Below are 22,042 nucleotides of genomic sequence, written 5' to 3' on the forward strand. Positions count from 1 at the left end.
AGTCCCACCCCTGCAGTGAGCAGGGACATCTTCACCCAGAGCAGGTTGCTCAGAGCCCCGTCCAGCCTGACCTGGGTGTTTCAAGGGATGGGGCATCCACCACCTCTCTGGGCAACCTGGGCCAGGGTCTCACCACCCCCATTGTCAAAAATGTCTTCCTTCTGTCTAGTCTGAATCTCCCCTCTTTTATGTGATGATGGTGGGTTTAATACCAGACGTGGTTCTGCTCTGTGCGATATTCACCTTGTGTGAAAGCTTCCTGCACATCTCCCCCGACACCTGCAAGCGAGTCCTGCGGGACGTGAGTTGGGGTAGAGCCGGCGGAGGTGGATCTGACGGGCATGGGCATGGGGCGGCTGGCTCCGTGCGTGGGCGAGGAGTGTGCCGAGCCTGCTGCTTGCGCCTGCACAGGAGACACGAGACACAGTTTCCAAATTTTAAACTTTTTTTTGGGTCAATGCCTCAAAATAATTCTGCAAAAAAAAAAAGAAAAAAGAAGTGCATACGGAGACGCTTCACCAAAACACTCGATTCGAGCAATGATGTGGTGCGCCATTGGTAGGTGCGGTGGGAGGACCCGGTGGCGGCGGCGGCACGCTCGGGCTGCAGCACCCGGGCTCGGGCTGCACATGGTGCTCACAGCTACGCTGCCTCCGGAGCAGGATCTGACCCACGGCCTCCGTACCGCACGCTCACCGCGTCACCGGTCAGCTGTCAAGTTGGAGAAGACGGCGGGAAGGCATGGAGTGACCTCCCCAGCCCCGTGCTCCAGAAGGACCCGCGCGCCGCTTGGCATCTGCTCATCCTGCCCACCGGCAGCGTCAGGACCCCCAGGGCTCCGCCGTGCCACGAGGCTCTGCTGAAGGTCCATCCCCTTTTTTAATTTACTTTTGTACATTTAATGTATTTTTATATTTTTTTATTTATTACTAAAATAGTGATTTTTTGATTTTTATTTCACGTTTTCTTCCAAGCCAAGCCCGCCCCACCTCTGCCGTGCCGCCCCAAGAGCCTCGGGAGCAGCTTTGCATCGCGGGTGCCGGCGCGATGGCTTCTGGTGCTGCCCCCCAGCCCTCCCCGGCTGGCGAGCGACCCTCCCAAGGGCCCTTCGGGTACCGCCCGCGTGCTCCAGGCCGGCCCAATTTCATAGCGAATCGCAAACACATAGAGAATAATTTTCTCCCTGCGGTTTTGAAGGCTCAGAGAAAACTGTTGTAATATTCACTCGGGCAAAACTCCCGCCGGCTTCAAAGAAGATGCTGCCCCCGAAGCGCCCGGAGCAGAGCCCGAGGTAGGCGCTGGAGCCACGGGCCGGGAAGGGCGAGGGGCTGACGAACGGCGGAGGAGGAGATAAATACGGGAGACTGCTGGCACGCGCTTACTGGCTCCGTGTTTTCGGAAAAATAACCTCACCCAAGTACTCGGCGTGCGGTGCCAGCGGGACAGCGAGCGAGGAGGCATCCACCAAGGGATGCACCTCGCCGGGCACGCGGGGACGGTCGCGGAGAGCCCGGGTGCCCGCTCCCCTCCTCCGGCGGCTCGCGGCCCTGGCGTCCGTCGCCGTCCGGCGGGCCAGGACGTCGCCCTTCCCCGGAGCACCGGCCGCTCCTCGTGAGCGCTTTGAACGCGCGCGGTGCCGCTTTACTGCGGACGCTCCGGTTGCTCTCTGCAGCCACCCGCGTCTGCCAGCGGCCTCTGAACCCTCTTGCTCAGCTGCGAAGTTACGAGGGATCGGCTCTGCCCGGCCGTGCCAGCGCGATTCATGACCTGTGGCTGTACTGGTGCTTAGGCACGGTCCCTCTGCTGCCCGCCATTAGAGGCCGCACACTGAGGGCGTTACAACCGTACGACCGCCCCGAGCAAATACCGGCACGGTTTGTGCCGTTCAGGCCGCCGCCTTTTTTTGAGCCTCTTCGTCGTTGCTCCCTTTGACGTGCATCAGTTACTGGGGCAACCCGGCTGGCGCGGCGGCCATGCCACGCGGGGACGCCGCCAGTGACGCGGCTGGCGTCCCGCGCGGCGGCGGCGCCGCCGGCACACTTCACCTGCGCTCACACGGCGCTGCCAGGTCCCGCTCGCCACGGGAGCGCCCGGGGACGGCGGCAGCTCCGGCTCATCCCTGCCAGCCCCGCGCTGATGCTCTCATTAGCGTGAAAACCTCGTCGTGCGTAAAACTGTCATTTTGAAACCGTGTTAATAATAGGGGGGTTTAAAGAAGCGAGCGAGATGTCGTCGTGACACGGGTGTCTGCAGGGGCGGGCGGCGCGGGGGAAACGGCAGCTTTCGAAGGCGACGTCGTTAGAAAATGCAGCTTCACTTCCCTGCACTAAAACCTCAAATAAAGCCTTGAAAAAACGACCTGGAGGGGCACGGGCACGGGCCGGAGTGTCTGACTGTGCATAGATTTGTGGCAAAAGACGCAGGGCCACCGCGCAGCGCTCCCGTCTGGCATGGGGGACGCGGCACGGCGACACTGGCAGCGCTCACCCGTCCCATGACTTTGGTTCGGAAGAGCCGGCTCGTTCCCTCTCCTCCTCCCAGAGCGAGCGGGAGCCGCAGCAGCCGCTCCGACGAGGAAACAGCCGGCGCGTGGATTCAGACCGGCGCAGGGAGCACCGTACGTTCGCGCTCGTCCCTCGTACGCGCTCCCGTACCTCGGCGCGCGTCCCCGTTAACCACGGGTGGCGAGGGCTTACAAGTGCGGAGCCGCCTAGAGACCGCGCCGTTTGGAAAAGCAAGAGCCCAATTCGTAAACCAAGAGCTCAGCGCCGACCTCCTCTCCCCAAAACACACTGGCCTAAGCCGCCGAGGGGCAGCTTTTACCCCGCGCGGCAGACACGACCCGTCCCTCCCGTCTCCGCGCCCGGCCCGGGGCGGCATCGCAGATGCGCCGGGCGGGTGGGCTGGTGAGGATGGCCGGGGAGCCGCGCCTCAGCCCTGGCCGGGGAGGAAATCTCTTTTCCAGTGTCGCCCATCTTTGAGACGCGCCGTCTACGTTTGTATTCTTCGAGCAAGTGTTTTTTTCTTCGTTTTTTAGGCACCGGGCGCGCAGATGGCCGCGCCGATTTGCATGCCGCAGCCACCGGAGCAGAGCGGCCGGGAGCGTCCCTCGTCCGCGCGATGACGCGGTTCCCGGAAATTGTAGTGACTTTGAGAGCAGCCCGCGAGGTCACACGCAGCCGACGCACCGCGGCGGGGAGCCGCTGGCGGGCGGAGCTGCCTCTCCCCGCCGCCCCGGTCCTCAGGCGTGCACGGCGGCCCCGGGCGACGCAGCCCACGGCGCGTGGGCGCTGAAGGAGGATCTGAAAGTTTGCGGTTCAGTGAAGGCTGGAAAACCACCCTTGCAAGAAACACGCCTTGGCGGCCCCGGGCCGCCTGCGGCAAACGTGGCTGCAGCGCAGGGTGGCCGGGCTGCGGTGCCCAGGCCGGTGCTCCCGGAGCTGCACTGGGACCCCACCGGCCCCAGTTACTGCGCTGGTGGGTTGGCCCCAGCCAGCCACCAAGCACCCACCGCTGCTCGTGCCCTCCCCGCCCGTGGGGTGGAGGAGGGAAATGGAAAAGCAAAAGCAAGAAGAACTCGCGGGCCGACCTGGGATGGACTTCCCAGCCCAGGAGAGACACGTCTCTCACCCCTGGCCTGGAAGGTGAGTGTAAAAGCAACTCCTGGCCAACACCGACACTAAACCTGCTTGTGCGGCATCTACCAAAAGACAGGTAGGAAATCACAGAATCATTAAGGTTGGAAAAGACCTTTAAGATCATCAAGTCCAACTATCAACCCAACGCCCCCATGCCCACTGAACCATGTCCCAAAGTGCCACATCCACACGTTTTCTGAACACCTGCAGGGACGGTGACTCCACCACCTCCCGGGCAGTGCCAGTGCTTGGCCACCCTCTCAGTACAGAAATTTTTCCTAATATCTAGTTTAATGCCGTGGTCTGAGCTATACCTGCGTGCGCACGGCGTGTGCAAGCTTGCAGGGGCTGTTACGAAGCCCTCCAAGTTTATGTCTCCAGGAGGAAAGAAAGAATCTGATCGATTATGGACCATTGCACGGATGGAGGCCACGGCTCCCATCAGGTGGCCCTATTTTCCATGAGTGGAGACGCCGCCGGAACAGGTCTAGGGCGGGGTAGGAGACCTGCACAAGCCTCTGCGCGGGCTGAATGAAGAACGGAGCACCTTTGGGGATGAGGACTCCTTTCTGCTCATGGCCTGAACCTGACGCCACCAGAGCAGGGACGGAGCTACCCCAGGCCCGTACGGAGACCAGGCGTCACAGGCATGAAGAAAAGGAGCAACCCTCACCGCAGAACTCAAACCCCAGAAGTAGCGCTGCCAACACGGATGCAACGAACAGAAGCTTTGGGAAGGAAAGGAGGAAAGACGGAGTCCAAAGCAAGTTTGTAATGATGCATTCACCAACTTACAAGCCAATAAAAGCCAGTTCAACCTCAGCAACAACCTCAGGGTGCGTGTGGGGTGTTCACTACTGACGGATCTTGGGTAACACTTTCTGAACACGCTCTGCAGGTCATGCTGAAGCAAAATATGCCGTTGTCTCTGGCGGCTGGATGTACTCCCAGCGCGAGCGTACACAGAAACGAAGACCCGCAGGAGAGGGAACGGGTGCTTTTCAGGGTCAGGGCTGCATGTGGTTGTCTAGCAATAATAACTGGTAATGTCTGTTTTTCCCTAATTCCAGATAAAATAAACCAAAACAAAATAAAAATTAAAAAAATCTATTTCACATATTGATCTCCCTTCTTGTACTTTATATAGGGTGTGTAGTCTTAACACGCATGTGTGTTTTCCCTCTGCGCCGAATGATGAGTCCTACGGAAGAAAGATGCACGTGGAAAAATGGTGTGTGGCCTCTCATCGTGATGCATATACGTACAGAAAGCAGAAATACGAAAGTGTGAGCTGGCGTTTCCTAACCACTAACATGATTTGTACCACCCCTCAGCCCACGGCTCTCGGGCAGCCTCTCGCCTGTGGGACCCCACAGTGGCATCTCCAGCCACAAGGAACTCGGAGGCTGACCCAGAGGACGACGCCTGAAGACACAAGTCAAAGCCAAGGACACCGACGGTGACGAGGAGCCTGACGCGCAGCTGGGCTCGCCTCGCTCAGCGTGAAACCGGCCCTGTCCTCGAAAGCACTTCATCTACCGCGAAAGCAAGAAAGACACCTGGGGCGGCCGCGGCAGCCGCGGCACAGAGCCCTGCCAGCAGAGGCAGCCCCACCACACGACCCAGGGATGCTACCGCTCGGGGCAAAGGAAGCCGTGGGAGGATGTGGCGGGCGTAGCTGCACCTCTGCGGACACGGGAAGTGAAGCGGGACAGCCCGGCAGCAGCGCGCGGCTCTTAACGGGTACAGCCCGGGACGGCTCCCAAGGCTGAACGAGAAGGCATCACTGAGGGGCTTCAATAAATCGCTCTTGCAACCTTCCTCCTCCAGTGGCTGAAGGCAAAGGGAGTGATGGAAGGAACGAGGTAAGGTACAATAAATACTGGAGACAAGGCTGGCCCTGTGGTTTTTTTGAAGCTGTTGAAGTTCAACATGAGGTTCAACAAGGCCAAGGGCAGGGTCCTGCCCCTGGGTCGGGGCAGCCCCGGTATCAGCACAAGGATGATGAAGGGATGGAGAGCAGACCTGTGGAGAAGCACTTGGGGGTCCCGGTGGGTGGAAAGCTGGACAGGAGCCGGCAACGTGCGCTCGCAGCCCAGAAGCCACCCGTGTCCTGGGCTGCCCCCAAAGCCGTGTGGCCAGCAGGGCGAGGGAGGGGATTCTGCCCCTCTGCCCCGCTCTGGGGAGACCCCCCTGCAGTGCTGCATCCAGCTCTGGAGCCCTCGGCACAGGAGAGACACGGACCTGCTGGAGCGGGGCCAGAGGAGGCCCCAGCGATGCTCCGAGGGCTGGAACAGCTCTGCTGGGAGGACAGGCTGGGAGAGCTGGGGGGGCTCAGCCTGGAGCAGAGAAGGCTCCGGGGAGACCTTAGTGCAGCTGCCAGGGCTTGGAGGGGCTGAGGAGAAAGATGGGGACAGACTGTTCAGCAGGGCCTGGAGCCACAGGACAAGGGGTGATGGTTTTAAACTAAAAGAGGGGAGATTCAGACTGGATATATGGAAGAAATTTTTCACAATGAGGGTGGTGAAACCCCGGAACAGGCTGCCCAGAGAAGTTGTGGATGCCCCCCATGAGGTTTTGAGCAACCTGGTCTAGAGGAAGGTGTCCCTGGCCACGGCAGGGGGTTGGAACCAGATGATCTTCAAGGTCCCTTCCAACCCAAACCATTCTGTGGTTCTACGTGAGCCTGCGCTGGGGCTGTTGTTCAGTGTCTCTGTTACCCAGCGCAGGCAAGTGCTCCTGCAGCTTTGTTGATAAGGTCTACCAACTAGCGTGCACAGCTATGCTCCTCCACAGCCTCTGCTGCAGAGTTCACAGGATGGGAAACTCCAGGATGCTTTTTGTAAACGGAGCAGAGGCAGATTTGAATAGGTTTGTTAACACCTCTCTGACTCTCTTGGCTTTGCAGCCTTAGAAGATCCTGGGTATTACTGGCCTGTTGCATGTTCTTCCTGGAAACTGCACAAGGAGGACACAGAAGATGGAAAAACAACTCTGACCCAGCTCCTGAAATGTTTGGGAGCCGATTTCTATTTATTGGCCCCAGTTTATCAAGTCTTGCATACAATAGTCCTGAAGTTTAACCTAAACAGCCCTTAATACTTCCTGAAGAGGCAGAGCTTTGGTCTGTGCATCAAAACCGCTTCAACGGAGGTACAGGAAGCAGTGACTGTAATAGCTTTTAGCAGGTATACAAAATACTGTCGCACCATCACCTCCCTCATCCCAGGAGTTTAACTGGAGATCCTCCACCTCTCTGGTGACCTGCTCTCAAATTTTCTGCAATCACCATGACAGAGAAGAGTTTTAAAGGAGAATGGGATGAAAGAAGCATTGAAAAATTCAGGTTGGAGGGAGCCTCAGAGCATGTCCAGACCAACCTCCTCTACTAAGCAAGATGAACTTCAGACAGTTGCTCAAGGTATTCTTCAGCTGATCTTTGAAAATCCCCCAAAAGGGAGATCCCACCACCCCTCTGGGCAGCCTGCTCCAGACTCTAACCACCCTCATGGGAATTTCTTTCCTGCACCCAGCCAGTATGACCATCACGTCTTGCTTTCTCCATGCACCTCTGGGAAGGCTCTGGCTCTGCTTTCCCCTTGGTCACCCATTAGGAGATGGAAGATTACAGCTGGATTTCCCTTTTGCTCCTCTTCTCCAGGCTGAACACAACCAGCTCGTAGGTCACCCTGACCAGAGGGTTTTGTAAAACATGGACATTAGGAAAAGCCATTAGGAAAAGCTTCTTCATGGGGAGGTTACCAGAGAGGTAAGGGACCTCCAACCTTAGAGGTTTTCAAAGCTTGCCTACATGAAGCCCTAACTGACTCGCTACAGTGCCAGCAGCAGTCCTGCTTCAAGCAGAAAGTTGGGCTAAGGACCCCCAGAAGCCCCTACATTTCTACAATCTACAGATGTTTACAGAGAAGCTAAGAAATATTGCTTTGCAAGAAATACACGTTGACTTTAGAATCACTGAATCATAGAACGGTTTGGGTTGGAAGGGACTTTAAAGATCATCTAGGTCCACCCTCCCTGCCATGGGCAGGGACACCTTCCACTAGACGAGGTTGCTCAGAGCCCCGTCCAACCTGACCTGGGATGTTTCCAGGGATGGGGCATCCACCACCTCTCTGGGCAACCTGGGCCAGTGCCTCATCACACTCATAGTGAAGAATTTCTTCCTGATATCTAATCTAAATCTTCCCTCTTTCAGTTTAAACCCATTAGCCTTTGTCCTGTCACTACACGCCCTTGTAAAAAGTCCCTCTCCAGCTTTCTTGTAGGCCCCTTCAGGCGCTGGCCAGCTGCAGGAAGGTCTCCCCGGAGCCTTCTCTGCTCCAGGCTGAGCCCCCCCAGCTCTCCCAGCCTGTCCTCCCAGCAGAGCTGTTCCAGCCCTCGGAGCATCGCTGGGGCCTCCTCTGGCCCTGCTCCAGCAGGTCCGTGTCTCTCCTGTGCCGAGGGCTCCAGAGCTGGACGCAGCACCGCAGGGGGGTCTCCCCAGAGCGGGGCAGAGGGGCAGAATCCCCTCCCTCACCCTGCTGGCCACGCGGCTTTGGGGGCAGCCCAGGACATGGGTGGCTTCTGGGCTGCGAGCGCACATTGCCGGCTCATGTTGAACTTCTCATCAACCAACACGCCCAAGTTCTTCTCACGGCTGCTTTCAATCCATTCATCCTCCAGACTGTATCTATGCCTGGGACTGCCCCGACCCAGGTGCAGGATCTTACACTTGGCCTTGTTGAACTTCAATAGGTTCGCACAGGCCCAACTCTCAAGCCTGTCCAGGTCCCTGTGGATGGCATCCTTTCCCTCCAGCGTGTCGACTGCACCACACAGCTTGGTGTCACTAGCAAACCTGCTGAGGGTGCACTTGATCCCACTGTCCGTATCACTGACAAATATGTTAAGCAGTGCCACTCCCAATACTGGCCCCTGAGCAATGCCACTTGTCACTGGTCTCCACTTGGGCATCAAGCCGTTGACCGCAACTCTCTGAGTGCAACCATCCAGCCAATTCCTTATCCACCAAGTGGTCCATCCATCAAATCCGTATTTCTCATTTAGAGACAAAAATGTTGTGCGGTACAGTGTCAACTGCTTTGCACAAGTCCAGGCGGATATGTCAGTCGCTCTTCCCTTACCCACCAATGTTGTAACCCCATCGTAGAAGGCCACCAAATTTGTCAGGCATGATTTGCCCTTAGTAAAGCCACTGGCTGTCACCAATCACCTCCTTATTTTCCATGTCCCTTAGCATAGTTTCCAGGAGGATCTGCTCCATGATCTTGCCAAGCACAGAGGTGAGACTGAGTGCCCTGTAGTTCCTTGGGTCTTTCTTTTTTCCCTTTTTAGAAATGGGGGTTATGTTTCCCCTTTTCCAGTCAGTGGGAACTTCACCGGACTGCCACAACTTCTCTAATATGATGGACAGTGGCTTAGCAGCTTTATCCACCGGTTCCCTCAGGACCTGTGGATGCGTCCTGTCAGGTCCCATGGACTTGCACACGTTCAGGTTCCTTAGATGGTCTCAAACCAGATCTTCTCCTACAGTGGGTGGTTCTTCATTCTCCCAGGCCCTGCCTTTGCCTTCTGCAGCTTGGGCAGTGTGGCTTGGGTGTTTGCTCGTGAGGACAGAGGCAAAAAAGTCATTGAGTACCTCAGCCTTCACAATATCCTGGGTAACCTGGCCTCCCGTTTCCTTCCGAAGAGGGCCCACGTTCTCCCTAGTCTTCCTTTTATCACCGACCTACCTATAGAAGCTTTTCTTGTTGCCCTTGACATCCCTGGCTGGATTTAGTTCTATCAGGGCTTTAGCTGTCCTAACCTGATCCCTGGCTGCTAGGCCAATTGCTCCGTATTCCTCCCAGGCTACCTGTCCTTGCGTCCACCCTCTGCAGGCTTCCTTTTTGTGCTTGAGTTTGTCCAGGAGCTCCTTGTTCACCCACACAGGCCTCCTGGTGTTTTTGCCTGCCTTCCTCTTTGTTGGGATGCATCGCTCCTGAGCTTGGAGAAGGTGGTCCTTGAATACTAACCAGCTTCCTTGGGCCCCTCTTCCCTCCAGGGCTTTATCCCTTGGTACTCTACCAAGTAGATCTCTGAAGAGGCCAAAGTCAGCTCTCCTGAAGTCCAGGGTAGGGAGCTTGCTGTGTGCCCTCCTCACTGCCCTAAGGATCTTGAACTCCACCATTTCATGGTCACTGCAACCAAGGCTGCCCTTGAGCTTCACATTCCCCACCAGCGCCTCCTTGTTGGTGAGAACAAGGTCCAGCAAAACACCTCTCCTTGTTGGCTCCTCTATCACTTGGAGAGGAAGTTATCGTCAACGCATGCCAAGAACCTCCCGGATTGCTTATGCCCTGCTGTGTTGTCCCTCCAACAGATATTGGGGTGGCTGAAGTCCCCCACGAGGACCAGAGCCTGTGAATGTGAGGCTGCTCCTGGCTGTCTACAGACAGCCTCAATCTGCTCAGTCTTCCTGGTCAGATGGCCTGTAGCAGAACCCCACTGTAATGTCAGCTGTCAAGCTCTCAGTCGGCTCCTCATCCACCCCCAGGCGGAGCTCCACGCACTCAGGCTGGTCATCGACATAGAGGGTGACACCCTGTCCTCGTCTCCCCTGCCCGTCCTTCCTAAAGAGCCTGTATCCTTCCACTCCAACGCTCCAGTCATAGGAGCCACCCCACCACGTCTCTGTGATGCCAGTAAGAACATAGCCCTGCAGGCGTGTCCACGTCTCACATTTTAATGCATTTTATTATGTAGCATATTCCTATGAACAGAACAAAACAAAAGGGATCTTGTATAAAAATAAAGAGCTAACAGTTTTTAAATAAGTGATTTAGACAAGTAAACGTCTCATCATGCCCCAAATAGCTAACTCCAGAAAATACAGCAGAAACAGAACAAAAACGAGAATATGAACACGTGGTCTAGAACTCTCATTTTTTGTCCTGCATCCTTGCTGTAGGAGATAAAGCAAGTCAGAGGATGTCAAACGGCATCCGAGAAAAAGCAGGGGTCTTCATTAGAAAGTGAAATGGCAAGGGGCTTTTCATCTGCATATCATGCACGTTCAACGTTTCATTCACATTTACTACGCTTTTCTTTGTCTTTACTTAAGAATGATGAAATGGCTCTTGAGCCCAGCTTCCTCACGTCAAGTATCATGGGGCTCAAGCTGAAGAGCTTTTATAATATTCACTGTAAGTAATTGGAGCTCTTCTCCATGCTGCAGGGGCTTTCTCGGAAACAAAAGGCGCGCTCTTCCTGCCCAGGTGTTCTCCCCAGGTCAAGGGCTGGGAGGGGGCTCAGCTCGGCTGTGCCCCCAGAGCTGACGCTGTCCGTGGCTTTCTCTGCGGCTCTCTCCTTGTTCAGCTCCTCGGGCCCTCTATATCCCCACGTTTTCAAATAACGTTGACACTGCCCTGCTCGAATGGGGCAGAGTAACCTCCACTGACGTTATCGCACGTACCGTGACCGCAAAATATTATGTAGCAGGGAAGAGAAAATATGCTTTCTGCATATTTCACCAAAAAACCTGTCAAGGAGGAAATTAAGTTATTCTTTCCATAGATGTATAGGTCATCCGTCTAGCCTACATCACCTGTGTTTAAAATTTTGTGCATATATACAACCCAAAAGCCGCAGTGCCCTTGCATTCCTCTGCCCATTTTGGGGCTGAGCCAACTCAATAAATAGCACCGAGGAGCCTGAAAACGACGAGCTGAGACACTCCCTGCACTGAGGTTAATTCTGTTTAGAAACATCTTGAAATATTGGGGAAATTTATGAGTCCTGAAGAGGGCAAATATTTCACTGCACAGAATATTGCAGAGTACCGCAGGCAGGTTGGGCAGATGGCAATCCTCGGCCAACAACCATTCAAACCAACCAACAAAACCAGAAGTTCTTAATGACGAGGAATAAATGACAGGAACACAGCGGATGTTGGACAAGTTGGTTTTGCTGAAAACAGGCCTTGCCAAATAGCACTTGATTTCCTTCCTTGAGAAGATTATGAGTTTTACTGACAAGGATAATTACAGAGAAATAATATCCTTCATAAGGCATTTGATTCAGTAATGTGTGACTTTCTGATGAAAAAAGTGAGCGGTAGGCAGCAGCAGCAAACCCTGCACAGATTAAGCAGAAGATGAGTGTCAAAAAATGCACCACCGAAGGGCATGTCCCATTGAAGGGGATTTGGGTTCGGTCTTCAGAGCAACGCGTTGCCCAAGTCCTGCCTGGCTCTCCTGCCACAGCCATCTGCTCCTGCATCCTGACCACTTGCTGGCATAATTTTCCCCATTTTTTTTGCTCTTTTCATGCACGCTTCGATGTCCTGCCTGTCCCCACCACTGGAGCAAGAGCAATCCCTTTGTGCGCACGGACATCCCCAACCCGGACCTGGAGCTCCTCTTCTATTAGAGTGCACTGAAGAACCAACATGCTGGCAAGCTACAGAAAACTTCACAACCATTGCCACCGACGTAACAAAAATAATTCGTGTTTACTGTAATTTCAGGCACTTTTTCTGCAGCCAAGAGTTGTGGAAGCTGCTGTTCCCCAAGGTGAGGTGCAGGGAAAAGACGTTGTTTGCTGACACAGGAATGAACAGAATCACAGGAAAATGAAGCTGTGAGAAAACACCACAGCTGGATCTGCTCTTCATAATCCCCTCCCAGCAGACGTTTATCCAACATGCTCTTAAAAACCTCTTCATTCAGATTTTCCTAAAGTCTAAATGAAACTCCTCTATGAAATTTTCGGCAAGCGGAGCCCCCAGCACGGCCCAGCCCTGCGGGGCGAGGACAGCAGCTCTTGCCTCCTCCGTGCAGCGACCTTTCCTGTGTCTGACGCCGTCTAAACCTGCTCTCGGTCCTCTCCGCTCCAGGTGGACAACTCTGGTCCTTCAGCCCTGCCAGGTGAGCCAGCGCTTCAGCCGAGACAAGCTTCCTCACCGACCTCCTCGGGACTTGCCGCATCTTTTTGGAGCGCTGGAGCCCAGAAGTGGACCTCCTGTTTCAGGTGGGACCATAGCGAGGGTCGGTGGAATAAGAGGCTGGTTTGTGGGTCTAGCAAACCCCAAAGTAATCCCTAGACTTTTTCTTTTTTGTTTTTTAATACCACGAGAGCTTTGCGATCCCCACGGCCCCAGGTGCTTCTCTGCAGAATGGCTATCCTTCCAGTTGCTTCGGATTCCGTATTTCCTTAGCTGATTTTCCCACATACATACCGCATACATTCCTTTGTACATAACGAAATCCAATTTTTTTTTTCCTCCAAATATTTCTGCAATTTTTCAGGATAATTTTGAATTCCTACCCCCTTCTCTAAAGCCCCAGCAATCTCCTCCTGCTTGATGTCAAGAGCAAATCCAAGTCCCTTGCAGGAAGGCTGAATAGTAATTAATTCAGGACAGAAATAATGAACTACAGAGGAATTTCAATTTACATGTCTTTCTATTTTAACAGAAAACCCTTGACAACTGATCATGGAGAAAACTTTCCCAACCAAATTTATAACTGCTTTGCATGAGGCTCATCTAGCCTACGCTGCTCCAGCTCTACAGGAGGAAAAGAGGAGTTTGCTCTGGAGTAGGTCTGCCGGAGAGAACTACAAAGGGGATGCTCACTGCTGCTTTTTCCTAATACACGTTTATTTGAGTTGCTTTAACCATGATAAAAATTGGAATGCTGTTAAGCCAGTTTGGCGTAAGACCGCTGGGTCTTGTCCTTACAGCTTGGTCTTGTCCTCACAGCTTCAGCAGAGGAACCAGGTAGGTGCTGGAAGGGCACAACGACTGCCACAGCACACAGGCACCAAACCCAATTTTCCTGCGACAGCACCGGAGCCGTCCTCCCCCATCCTGCTCCGCAGCCCCTCGTGCCGTTGAGTATCCCCACTGCAGGCACCGGGGCCGTGATTTTCCTGCAAGGTATTTCTCCAGAATATGGGTCTGTATCGCCATTTGCTGTTTTCCTTTTTACTAGTAATTTAAAAATTATTCATGTTAGCCAGAAACGGAGGAGAAAAATCCTTTCGGTGCTGCAGATGAAACTACTGCTGTTCGTGCCTGAATAATTCCAGCTTGATCGAAGCGTGTGCTAAAAATAATTCAACCCCCTCTCCGCAAATACTCTTGGAGGAAAATATTTAAAACAGAAAATAAGGTCACTAAATCAGACCCCCACCAATCGGTCCTGTTGACCTTATTCTTGTAGGAAAATCGAATTTTACCGTCCTCCACGGCCCAGCAGCCAGTGCTATGGGCTCCAACAGGCCGCACGCTGCCCGCCGCGCTTCTCCGGGAGCAGTCACGGCAAGGAATACGTAGAAGGCTTATTAGTCGGGGAGGCTAATAGCCTTGCTGAAGCGTTAATAAAATCCCCCGACGAAAGCCTAACGCCCGGCTGTTTTCACGCCAACGGAGGGAGAGGCGCGCTGCCTGCTCCCCCGGACCCTCCGGACCCCCGGACGCCCCGGGCCCCCAGACCCCCCGGTCCCCGCGGTCGGGCCGGCGCGGGGCGGCAGCCGGGGCGCGGCGCGGGCTCGCCTGGGCGAGGTCCTCCATCCCGCCGCAGCCCGTCCCAATGCAGCCCGCTCCCGATCGGCGGAGGCACAGGCTGCCCCGACACGCCGGCGCCCCGACATCCACCTGTGCGCCCCTCTGTGCCGGATCAACGTATGGCGTTACACGTCGAGGGCTCGTGCGTGGCGGCAGGCGTTACGAACACACAACCACCCCACTGCTCTCTTTTGGGTCCCCGCTGACGCTGGGCTTTTCGGCGATGCCAGCCCGGTGACGCTGCCTAACCCAGCGGTGCGGCGCGGAGGCCGGGCAGAGGTGAGGGGATCATTAGGCAGCACGCTGCCCGTCGCACCGAAGGGTCTGCATTTAATTGTTCGCAATGACATAATTAGATTAGGTGCACCAAGGCACCCAGCAGTAGCGCGCGGGCTGCGAGACGGGCGATCTGGCGGGGAGGCTGCGCGCGCCGGGGGGGCTGGCAGAGGGGAGGAGAGGGGGCCACGACCGCGGACGGAGCAGCCTTCATTTTTAAATCGCGGTGCTGAGGAAGGGCTGGTTTGCCTGGGAAGGAGGTGCCGCCCGCAGCTCCAGCCCCCGCCGCAGACGAGAGCTGTGCACCGGGCTGGGGGCTGCGGGCGGGCTGGTGAACCCCCCGAACCGCCCGCCGGCCGCGTTGTGGAGCCTGAGCCCGCCAGCCGCGACACGGCCACGGTCGATACTACTAAACTAAACCAGCTTTGCCGGAGTCCCCCTTCCCGTCCCAAGGGCAGGGCCCCGCGGCAATCGCCCGCGCCCAGGCAGCGCCCCGGGAGCTGGCAGAGCCTCCGGCGGTGCGAGCGGCTGATCCTGCGGCAGCTGGGCAGGACTCAGCCCACCCCTCTGCCAAACCGGGAGACGTCGAGCCGCAGCGGCACTTCCACTGCTGTTCTGGCAACCGCCTTGCATTACTCAGCTCTTTCTACAATTTGCTTTTTTCGGCTTCAATTCTAAGGCACAGATAAGCCATGACTTCAGGACAGCTGTTCCGTGCGACCTCGCTGCCACCGCTGCGGGAGGCGAGTGTTTTCAAACCCTTCGCCCCGGGGAGCCGGGGAGCTGCTCCGCGGCGCTGCCGAGCGCGACCGCGGCGCGGGCAGCCCTGCCTCCCCCTCCGCATCCGGCAGGGCGGCCGTGCCGCAGAGCCACGCACGCTCCTGGCGGAATTGCACACCATGCCTCGAGGAGGAGAAGCGTGATGAGGACGATTCTCCCTGAACTACGGCAGAGAAAAGGGGGAGAAAGAAGGGAAAGCTCCACTTGACTTTTCCGTTGGTCAAATTCAGAAGAATCCATGTTTTCCAGTGGTTACCACCAGGCAACCCAATCCTTCTTTTACTGGTAGGCTAAAGCAGAGGACGTCATCAGGACTGGCAGCTCCTGCCTTTCTCACGGCAGTTACCATCTGAGGATGCCGTCCCCACGCTTTGCTGTCAGTTGGCTTTTTCTGGAGGGGGAAAAAAAAAAAAAGAGCAGCCTTCTGCTGCCCGGCTGCCGCGGAGCGCAGCCGCAGCGCCGAGCCCCCCCGAAAGCAGGTCTGCCCCGGCCCCGCCAGCGCCAGATAGCTGTTTGAACTCCGCCATTCATGAAATGTTGTTTGTTTTCATTCCTCTCTATCCCCCAGCTGCGGGATACAGAGCAGGGATCAGGAAACAATAAAATCTTGGTTACCACACAGAATGCCTCCTTCTCCCTGGCTCCTTTCAAAGCCTGACATTTTTGCTTTCATCCGCCATTTCCACAGTTATGGGGCATGTGCTGCCGCCCCTTCCAGCGGGGCCTCACACGGGGATCCCGTAACTGCGCTCAATATGTACCAGATTGCTCCCTCCCCAGCACCCAGCGCCGCCTCCCACCCCGCCGGCCCCGCGCTCGCGCTCGCCGCGGTTCCCAGGACTCCAGCTGCAGTTCCCACCCGATGCCCTGACCGACTTGGATTACAAAGGCTAAAAGCCAGTGTTATCTTTCAAAATTCTCCCGGTTTTGTTTCCAGGCTTCTCAGCTGGCACTTTTATCCCGTTAACTCATCAGCATCACTAACGCGGCTGGAGGGTTTTCCACCGCGTCTCCGGAGGCAAGCGGAGCTGCGCCCGTGCAGGAGGGGTGGAGGAGCCCGGGGGGTCTGCGCGGGGGCAGAGCAAAGCGTCTTGATGCTGGGAGCGTCCAGGCCGACCACCAGAGCCACCGTCTGCGGTGGTGGGTGCGGGATTCCCCTGTTCTGCAGACAGGCGAAGTGCCTCGGGTCCAGTCTCCCTACGGCGAAAAAGCGGCGAGCAAAGTCCGCCCAAGCGGAGAAGGCGGACCTGCACCACCCGAAGTACGAAGGCGACCTGCAGCTCTGCTTGACTTCCAGCACGATCGCACCATGGCAGCTGTGTAACGACAGCACACCCATCACTGCCGCTCGGACACGGGGGAAGCCATCTCCCCCAGAAACCACCAAAAAAAGCTCGTGCTGGGAACTCGTGCTCAGCAAAGCAGGTTGCTGAGAGCACACCCCTCGCAGCTCTGGCTCCGCACCGATCTCTCCGCGAGCGCGTAGCCTCGTCAAAGCGTCTCTCGGCATTTGTGGCTACCTACGAGCAAGTGGCCGTGGACCAGCCCAACCGCTCCAATGCACTGTGTCACGCAGGGCACAAATCTGGAGGCTACAATAATCAGCACAGAATCACAGAAAAAGTTGGAAAAGACCCTCTGGATCATCAAGTCCAGCCGTTAGCCCAGCACTGCCCAGCCCACCACTGAACCGTGCCCCTGAGCACCACGTCCACACGGCTTTTAAATCCCTCCAGGGACGGCGACTCCACCACCTCCCCGGGCAGCCTGTGCCAGTGCCTGAGAACCCTTTGGGTGAAGAAATTTTCCCTAATATCCCATTAGGAAACAGCACTCATCTGTGACATCTTACTTCCCAAGATCAAGTTCCTTCTCCCTCCACACAAGCAGAACTGCTCTTAAGGAGAGAGAAGTACGGCTTGTGCTGGTTCTCGGGCGGGATACGGGTACTACGACGATGGAAGTCAGCCAGTTCAAGAGCTTACGGGCTAAGAATGAGAACCAGTGGGCCTCTGAGCAGATCCAGCTTTTAAAGTCACTGATGAAATTCTTCCTTGGCAATAAGAGCATGAAGCTAAAAAGAGCGTATAAGCAAGTTTGCACATGAGCTCCTAAGCAGGCAACGGCATGTGACTTGCAAGAAAGTTGGTCACGAACCATAGCTCTGCCTGAACGCATGACAGATACCGACAACAAAGGAGGACCTTCGTAATCCTGGATGAGCTGTGCTCCCTTTTCACAGAGCAGGAAAAACGTCCCAGAGCTTGCAGCTTCTGGGGGCCGCACTAGACAAAAAGATACACATCTCGAAGCACAGGCTTAAAAACCGCATCCGAAGGATAAAGGCGTTTTGGTTAGCCTGACGTGATAGCCATTGCCAAAGACACAACAAAGGGGGAGATAGGGGCAACAAGCGTGTGAGGAGCTGAAAAGATGGATTGTCGACTTGTGACCATGAGATCGAAGCGTGAAATCTTGAAGCCAGAACACAGAGTCCTTAGACGATGCTCAGAAAATGAACTACCGAGGAATCTGCCCCAGGCACCGTGCAAGAACAGGCTACAGGAGATAAACCTGGTGTTTGGTTTTGTTCTCTGAAACAGTTGTCAATGCAGGTCAACCAGCAAGGCAGAGTTGTGATTTGTGGCTCTGTTTCACCGTAGAAGTGAGAAGAAAATGGGTTCTGCTGAAACACAACCTGCAGGCTGGAGGATGCAAGAGGAATTCCTCAGGGATTCATCTATTTAATATTCTAATTACGTGCACAAAAATAACTGCACTCTAATGAAACTTCCTGACGACATAAAGGTTAGGATGAATCATTAATACAGAGGCAGAGTGGAATATTACACATGAACTGGAGGCTCAGAAGAATAGAAATGGCGTGGGGTACACTCATGCACAATAGAGCCAGGATTTCTGACGCGTGCCCACAGGATAGGAACCAGTGACTGGTTACCAGGCAAGTACAAGTTACTAGTTACTAATTCCAAGATAAGTACTAGTTACCAGGACAGCGTAGTCATGTAAGCCCCAGGGCGCACACTGAAGGTATTGCCATTAATACGTCCTCACCTCTATTCTGACATCCAAAATCCTGACGAGACACCCTGGAGAGCAACGCACACGATCCGGTTAGTCCTGTTCCAGAAAGAGGAATTTGAAATGGAAAAGGAGAAAATGGGGAGAGGCACAAACTCTATCTTAGCAAAAGCTAAAATATTATTGCTACCTAAGGACAACAGCCTTGTGAAAACTCAGATATAAAAAAGGTCCTTCGGGTATCCAAAAGTATTAGTCCAAAGAAGCAAAAACCCCTAGAAATCATGGTTACAGGGCGGTAGAAACGGACGGCGCTGACACACACAATTTGCGTGCTTGGCATCTTACAACCCAACTTTTTCCCGTTTAGCAAAAGTGAAGAACGTAAAGAGAAAAACACGCGTGTGGGTGGTGGCACATCTTCTTAAATATTTTTCCTTTAGATATATCCTTAACCCAGAACTCCAGGATCTCAAATGCAATGGGTGCGTGAGCTAACTGGTAAGAACAAAGACTGCTAACGGAATTAAGTATCGCCGCAAACGAGGAGCAAGGTGAGCTCTTCTTTAAGCACCTACTCGCACAGCGCAGGAGTGAAGGTGCGTGGTTCTGGAGGATTCAAATTTGAGATGGGTCTGCAAAAGTTCCCTGGGAACCCTGCTAGTGTTTAGCAAGGTTGGAATTTACAGTTTTCTTCTACCAAGTGCACCATACCCAACACGAGATTACCGTCTGGACTTCAGGATGGTGAACAAAGATGAAATAACTGATGCTGGGGCAACTCACCGTTGTTCTGGGACCAGATTTTATGACTTGATTACAGCACAATATTTCAGTATTCAGCACACTGTCCCCTGAAGAGACTTATTTTTAAAGGCAGCAGGCTGGATAACTTGAACCTAGGAGTCCCTGAAGAGTTTTTTTGGCCTACCGATATCCATTTTTAATAAATCTTGAAGTAACAGGGAAAAACCAGATGTTATATTAGTATTTTTCCTGGGCAGTATTAAAAAGGAAAAGCAGAATGACTGGGTAGCTAACACCAGCTAGCCTAACGTTAAAAACAGGCAGAGTAATAGAAAAAGCTGATAGAGGATTATAATAGCAAAAAATTAAAGGATTGTAACTAATGATGATTAACAGGACCTTTCAGTGGGCTGCTGAGGCAAAAGAGAAGCGGAGCCAGTAAGTACCAAGGGTGCTAATGGTAATCATACTGGAACACCCGAGCAAAATACTTTTCAAGCCCAAGTTGTAAAACAGAGAGTGAGGAGGAGAAGCTGCTCACAAGAAAAAAAGCCAAACAGAGGCCTTAGTTAAAGCTTCGAAAAGACTTCTACCTTCTTAGGTCGTCCAAAAGGTCACCAAGGGCTGACTTTATCTAAGTAGGTGGATACATTCACAAGATAAAAATACAGAGTACCAGATGTTTAATCTAGCAAGGCAAGGTAAAATCAAAACCTGCTGAAGCCAGATAGGCACATCCTGGGACGGAGACAACATATTTTTCAACAATGGGTGATGCTGCGGTGGGATAACTTGCAATGCAAACCGACGGATCCTTTGTATCGTCACGTTTTCACGGTGATATCAGAGACGTTTCTGGCTCAGCAATTTAATGCCGACCAGAATTTTGCATGGATTCAAAACCTGAATTAACCAGGTGACATGTCCTATCACAAGAAGAACGTCAGACTAGCTGGGCAAGTGGTCACTCGCCTTCAGGAGTCCAAGACCTGCTCAGAGTAGTTGCCAAGATGGACATCGGGACTTTCGGGCAAGAAACTCAAGTGACAAGAGGGAGCCTGTAAGGGCCCACGCCAGCCTGCGAAGAAAGCCAAGAGACACCACCATCAACCCTTCCCTGCGGAGCGCGGTTACACGCTATAGCCAGAGAGCCAAGGGTCTTCCGGAGGGGGACGCACCGAAAAGCTGTGCCCGTCCTCCGCCTCCCCAGGCTTTCGCACAGCTCAGGGCCGGCTCCGGCAGAGCGCAGCCGTGAAGGTGGTGACCCGTCCTGATCAGCGCGGGCTTGGGGAATGGGGAGCTCGGCACGCACGCACGCAAACTCGGGTCTCACGCATTTCTGCGTCACATACCGGCCGAGCCTCAGGAGCAGGCGTGGTGCGTTGACCTAAGAGCACCGTGAAATCTGCACGTGCAACAGAATTTTGACATTTCTGAATATTTGAGAACCTTTGCTAGGCAAATGTAAATGTCCTCTGAACATAAAAGTATTCACTGAAAAGTGAAGTTCTTAGCCTTGGGGATGTTTTTAAACAAAAAAAACCCCTTTTCTACATTTAGACAACACAAACTTGGAGGGGTGCATAACAGACAATGGTAGGGGAACAGTAGTCTTCCCGAGGAATCGAAATGTTTCAGTCACTTAAAAAAGGCTGCTTTGAGGAAAAAACACCTGCTTCATGGAAAAGATAAATGACAAAAATGCGTTAACAGATATTGTTATTTTCAAAAGAGAAAACAGTTTCTTACAGTACCATGCAATTACTGAAAAATCTGGTTTCTCTGAGCTTGCAACTCTTGTGTTATTCAATAAAGCTTGAAGGAAGCCATCCAGAAAAGAGACTTCTCAAGTCAAAACTCTTCTTTTAGACCCAATAAACACCTACACTTGCTTCATGGCTTGGATCAGACTTTACCTGACCAGTCCTGACAGCAGCAGGACTGGTCCACATTTAAGAGCATTACATCTCTCCAGGAAGACACGCTCCTCTTGGTGCACGCAAGTTGCCCAACCACAAGAACGCTGTTCCTCCCGGGCTATTTGTTGTGCTGTACTTATTTCGTATATTACTCACCAGAGGGTAATGCTCTGTTGAGTCAATGAATGAATTTGCCATAGGGGAAAAAGCCCAAAGCTGGGCTCCCAGCCTCCGCGACACATTGCTCCTGCCCATCCTCGCTGCAGACAGTGCAAGCTACGCCCCATGGAAGAGGAGCCAGCAGCGTGCCTGCGCAGCAAAGGCCAACCACCTCCTGGGGCGAGGTGCAGGCAGCAGAGCCCGGGAAGGCAGCCGTCCTCCCCGCTCAGCACACGTGGCTGGAGCAACCTGCTCCAGCTGGACCAGCTCCAGGCGGGAGGCTGGACTGGGGAACCTCCAGAGATCCCTCCCACCTACAGGAGAATCATCCAGAGATCTTCAGAGCCAGCTCATGAGTGAGGAGGAAGGACCATTAGCAGTTTGCAAGAGGGATCGCTGCTTGCCAGGAGGACTATGCAACCGCTACAAGCCATGGCGTGCACACACTCGTAAAGGGACCCACAGTGGCAGTCGGGTGAGGGAGGAGAACAGTAATTCTGGTTCCAAATTGAGCCCTTGAGACTTTACTGACACATGCAGAGGAAAAAAGGTATAGAGTCATCCCAGGGGAGACTGATGTGGGGTGGTGATGGAAACAATTACTAACTGTGCCTGAGAATTAATCATTATTTAATGATACAGCTTCAGATGCTGAAAGGGGAGAAAACACTGGATGGATTTACAAGGTCGTTCATCTGTTGTTTAAATCCACGGCTGTCGCGTCAGAGAGGAAGTGTAAAAGCAACAGAGCACTCAAGGTTTTTGCAGGACCTTAAAAAACGTGGCTCAAGGTTTCGGTTTGTTGGAAAAATGGAGAGGAAGCCAATGGAGACAGAATGTGGGCGAGGACAGAAAACTCGGGAAAATATTTAAATTCTTCATGGCTTCCATCATTTCCTGGAACACTCTCC

The 22,042-nt window shown here is 53.9% G+C and overlaps 1 protein-coding gene across 8 annotated transcripts in view; it reads right to left on the minus strand.

The window, feature by feature from the left end:
* The window catches only part of DTNB (dystrobrevin beta), a gene marked incomplete at its 5' end in the record, with an annotated part of 196,188 nt that overhangs the window by 11,091 nt on the left and 163,055 nt on the right, over positions 1-22,042 (minus strand). For all 8 annotated transcript variants that reach the window (XM_081998026.1, XM_081998024.1, XM_081998025.1 and 5 more), the window contains one exon: positions 244-403. In XM_081998026.1, the coding sequence (XP_081854152.1) occupies positions 244-403 (160 nt within the window). The remainder of the gene's footprint in view (positions 1-243; positions 404-22,042) is intronic.

The sequence above is a fragment of the Phaethon aethereus genome (assembly GCF_964289735.1).
Source record: "Phaethon aethereus genome assembly, chromosome: 3".
NCBI classification, from domain to species: domain Eukaryota; kingdom Metazoa; phylum Chordata; class Aves; order Phaethontiformes; family Phaethontidae; genus Phaethon; species Phaethon aethereus.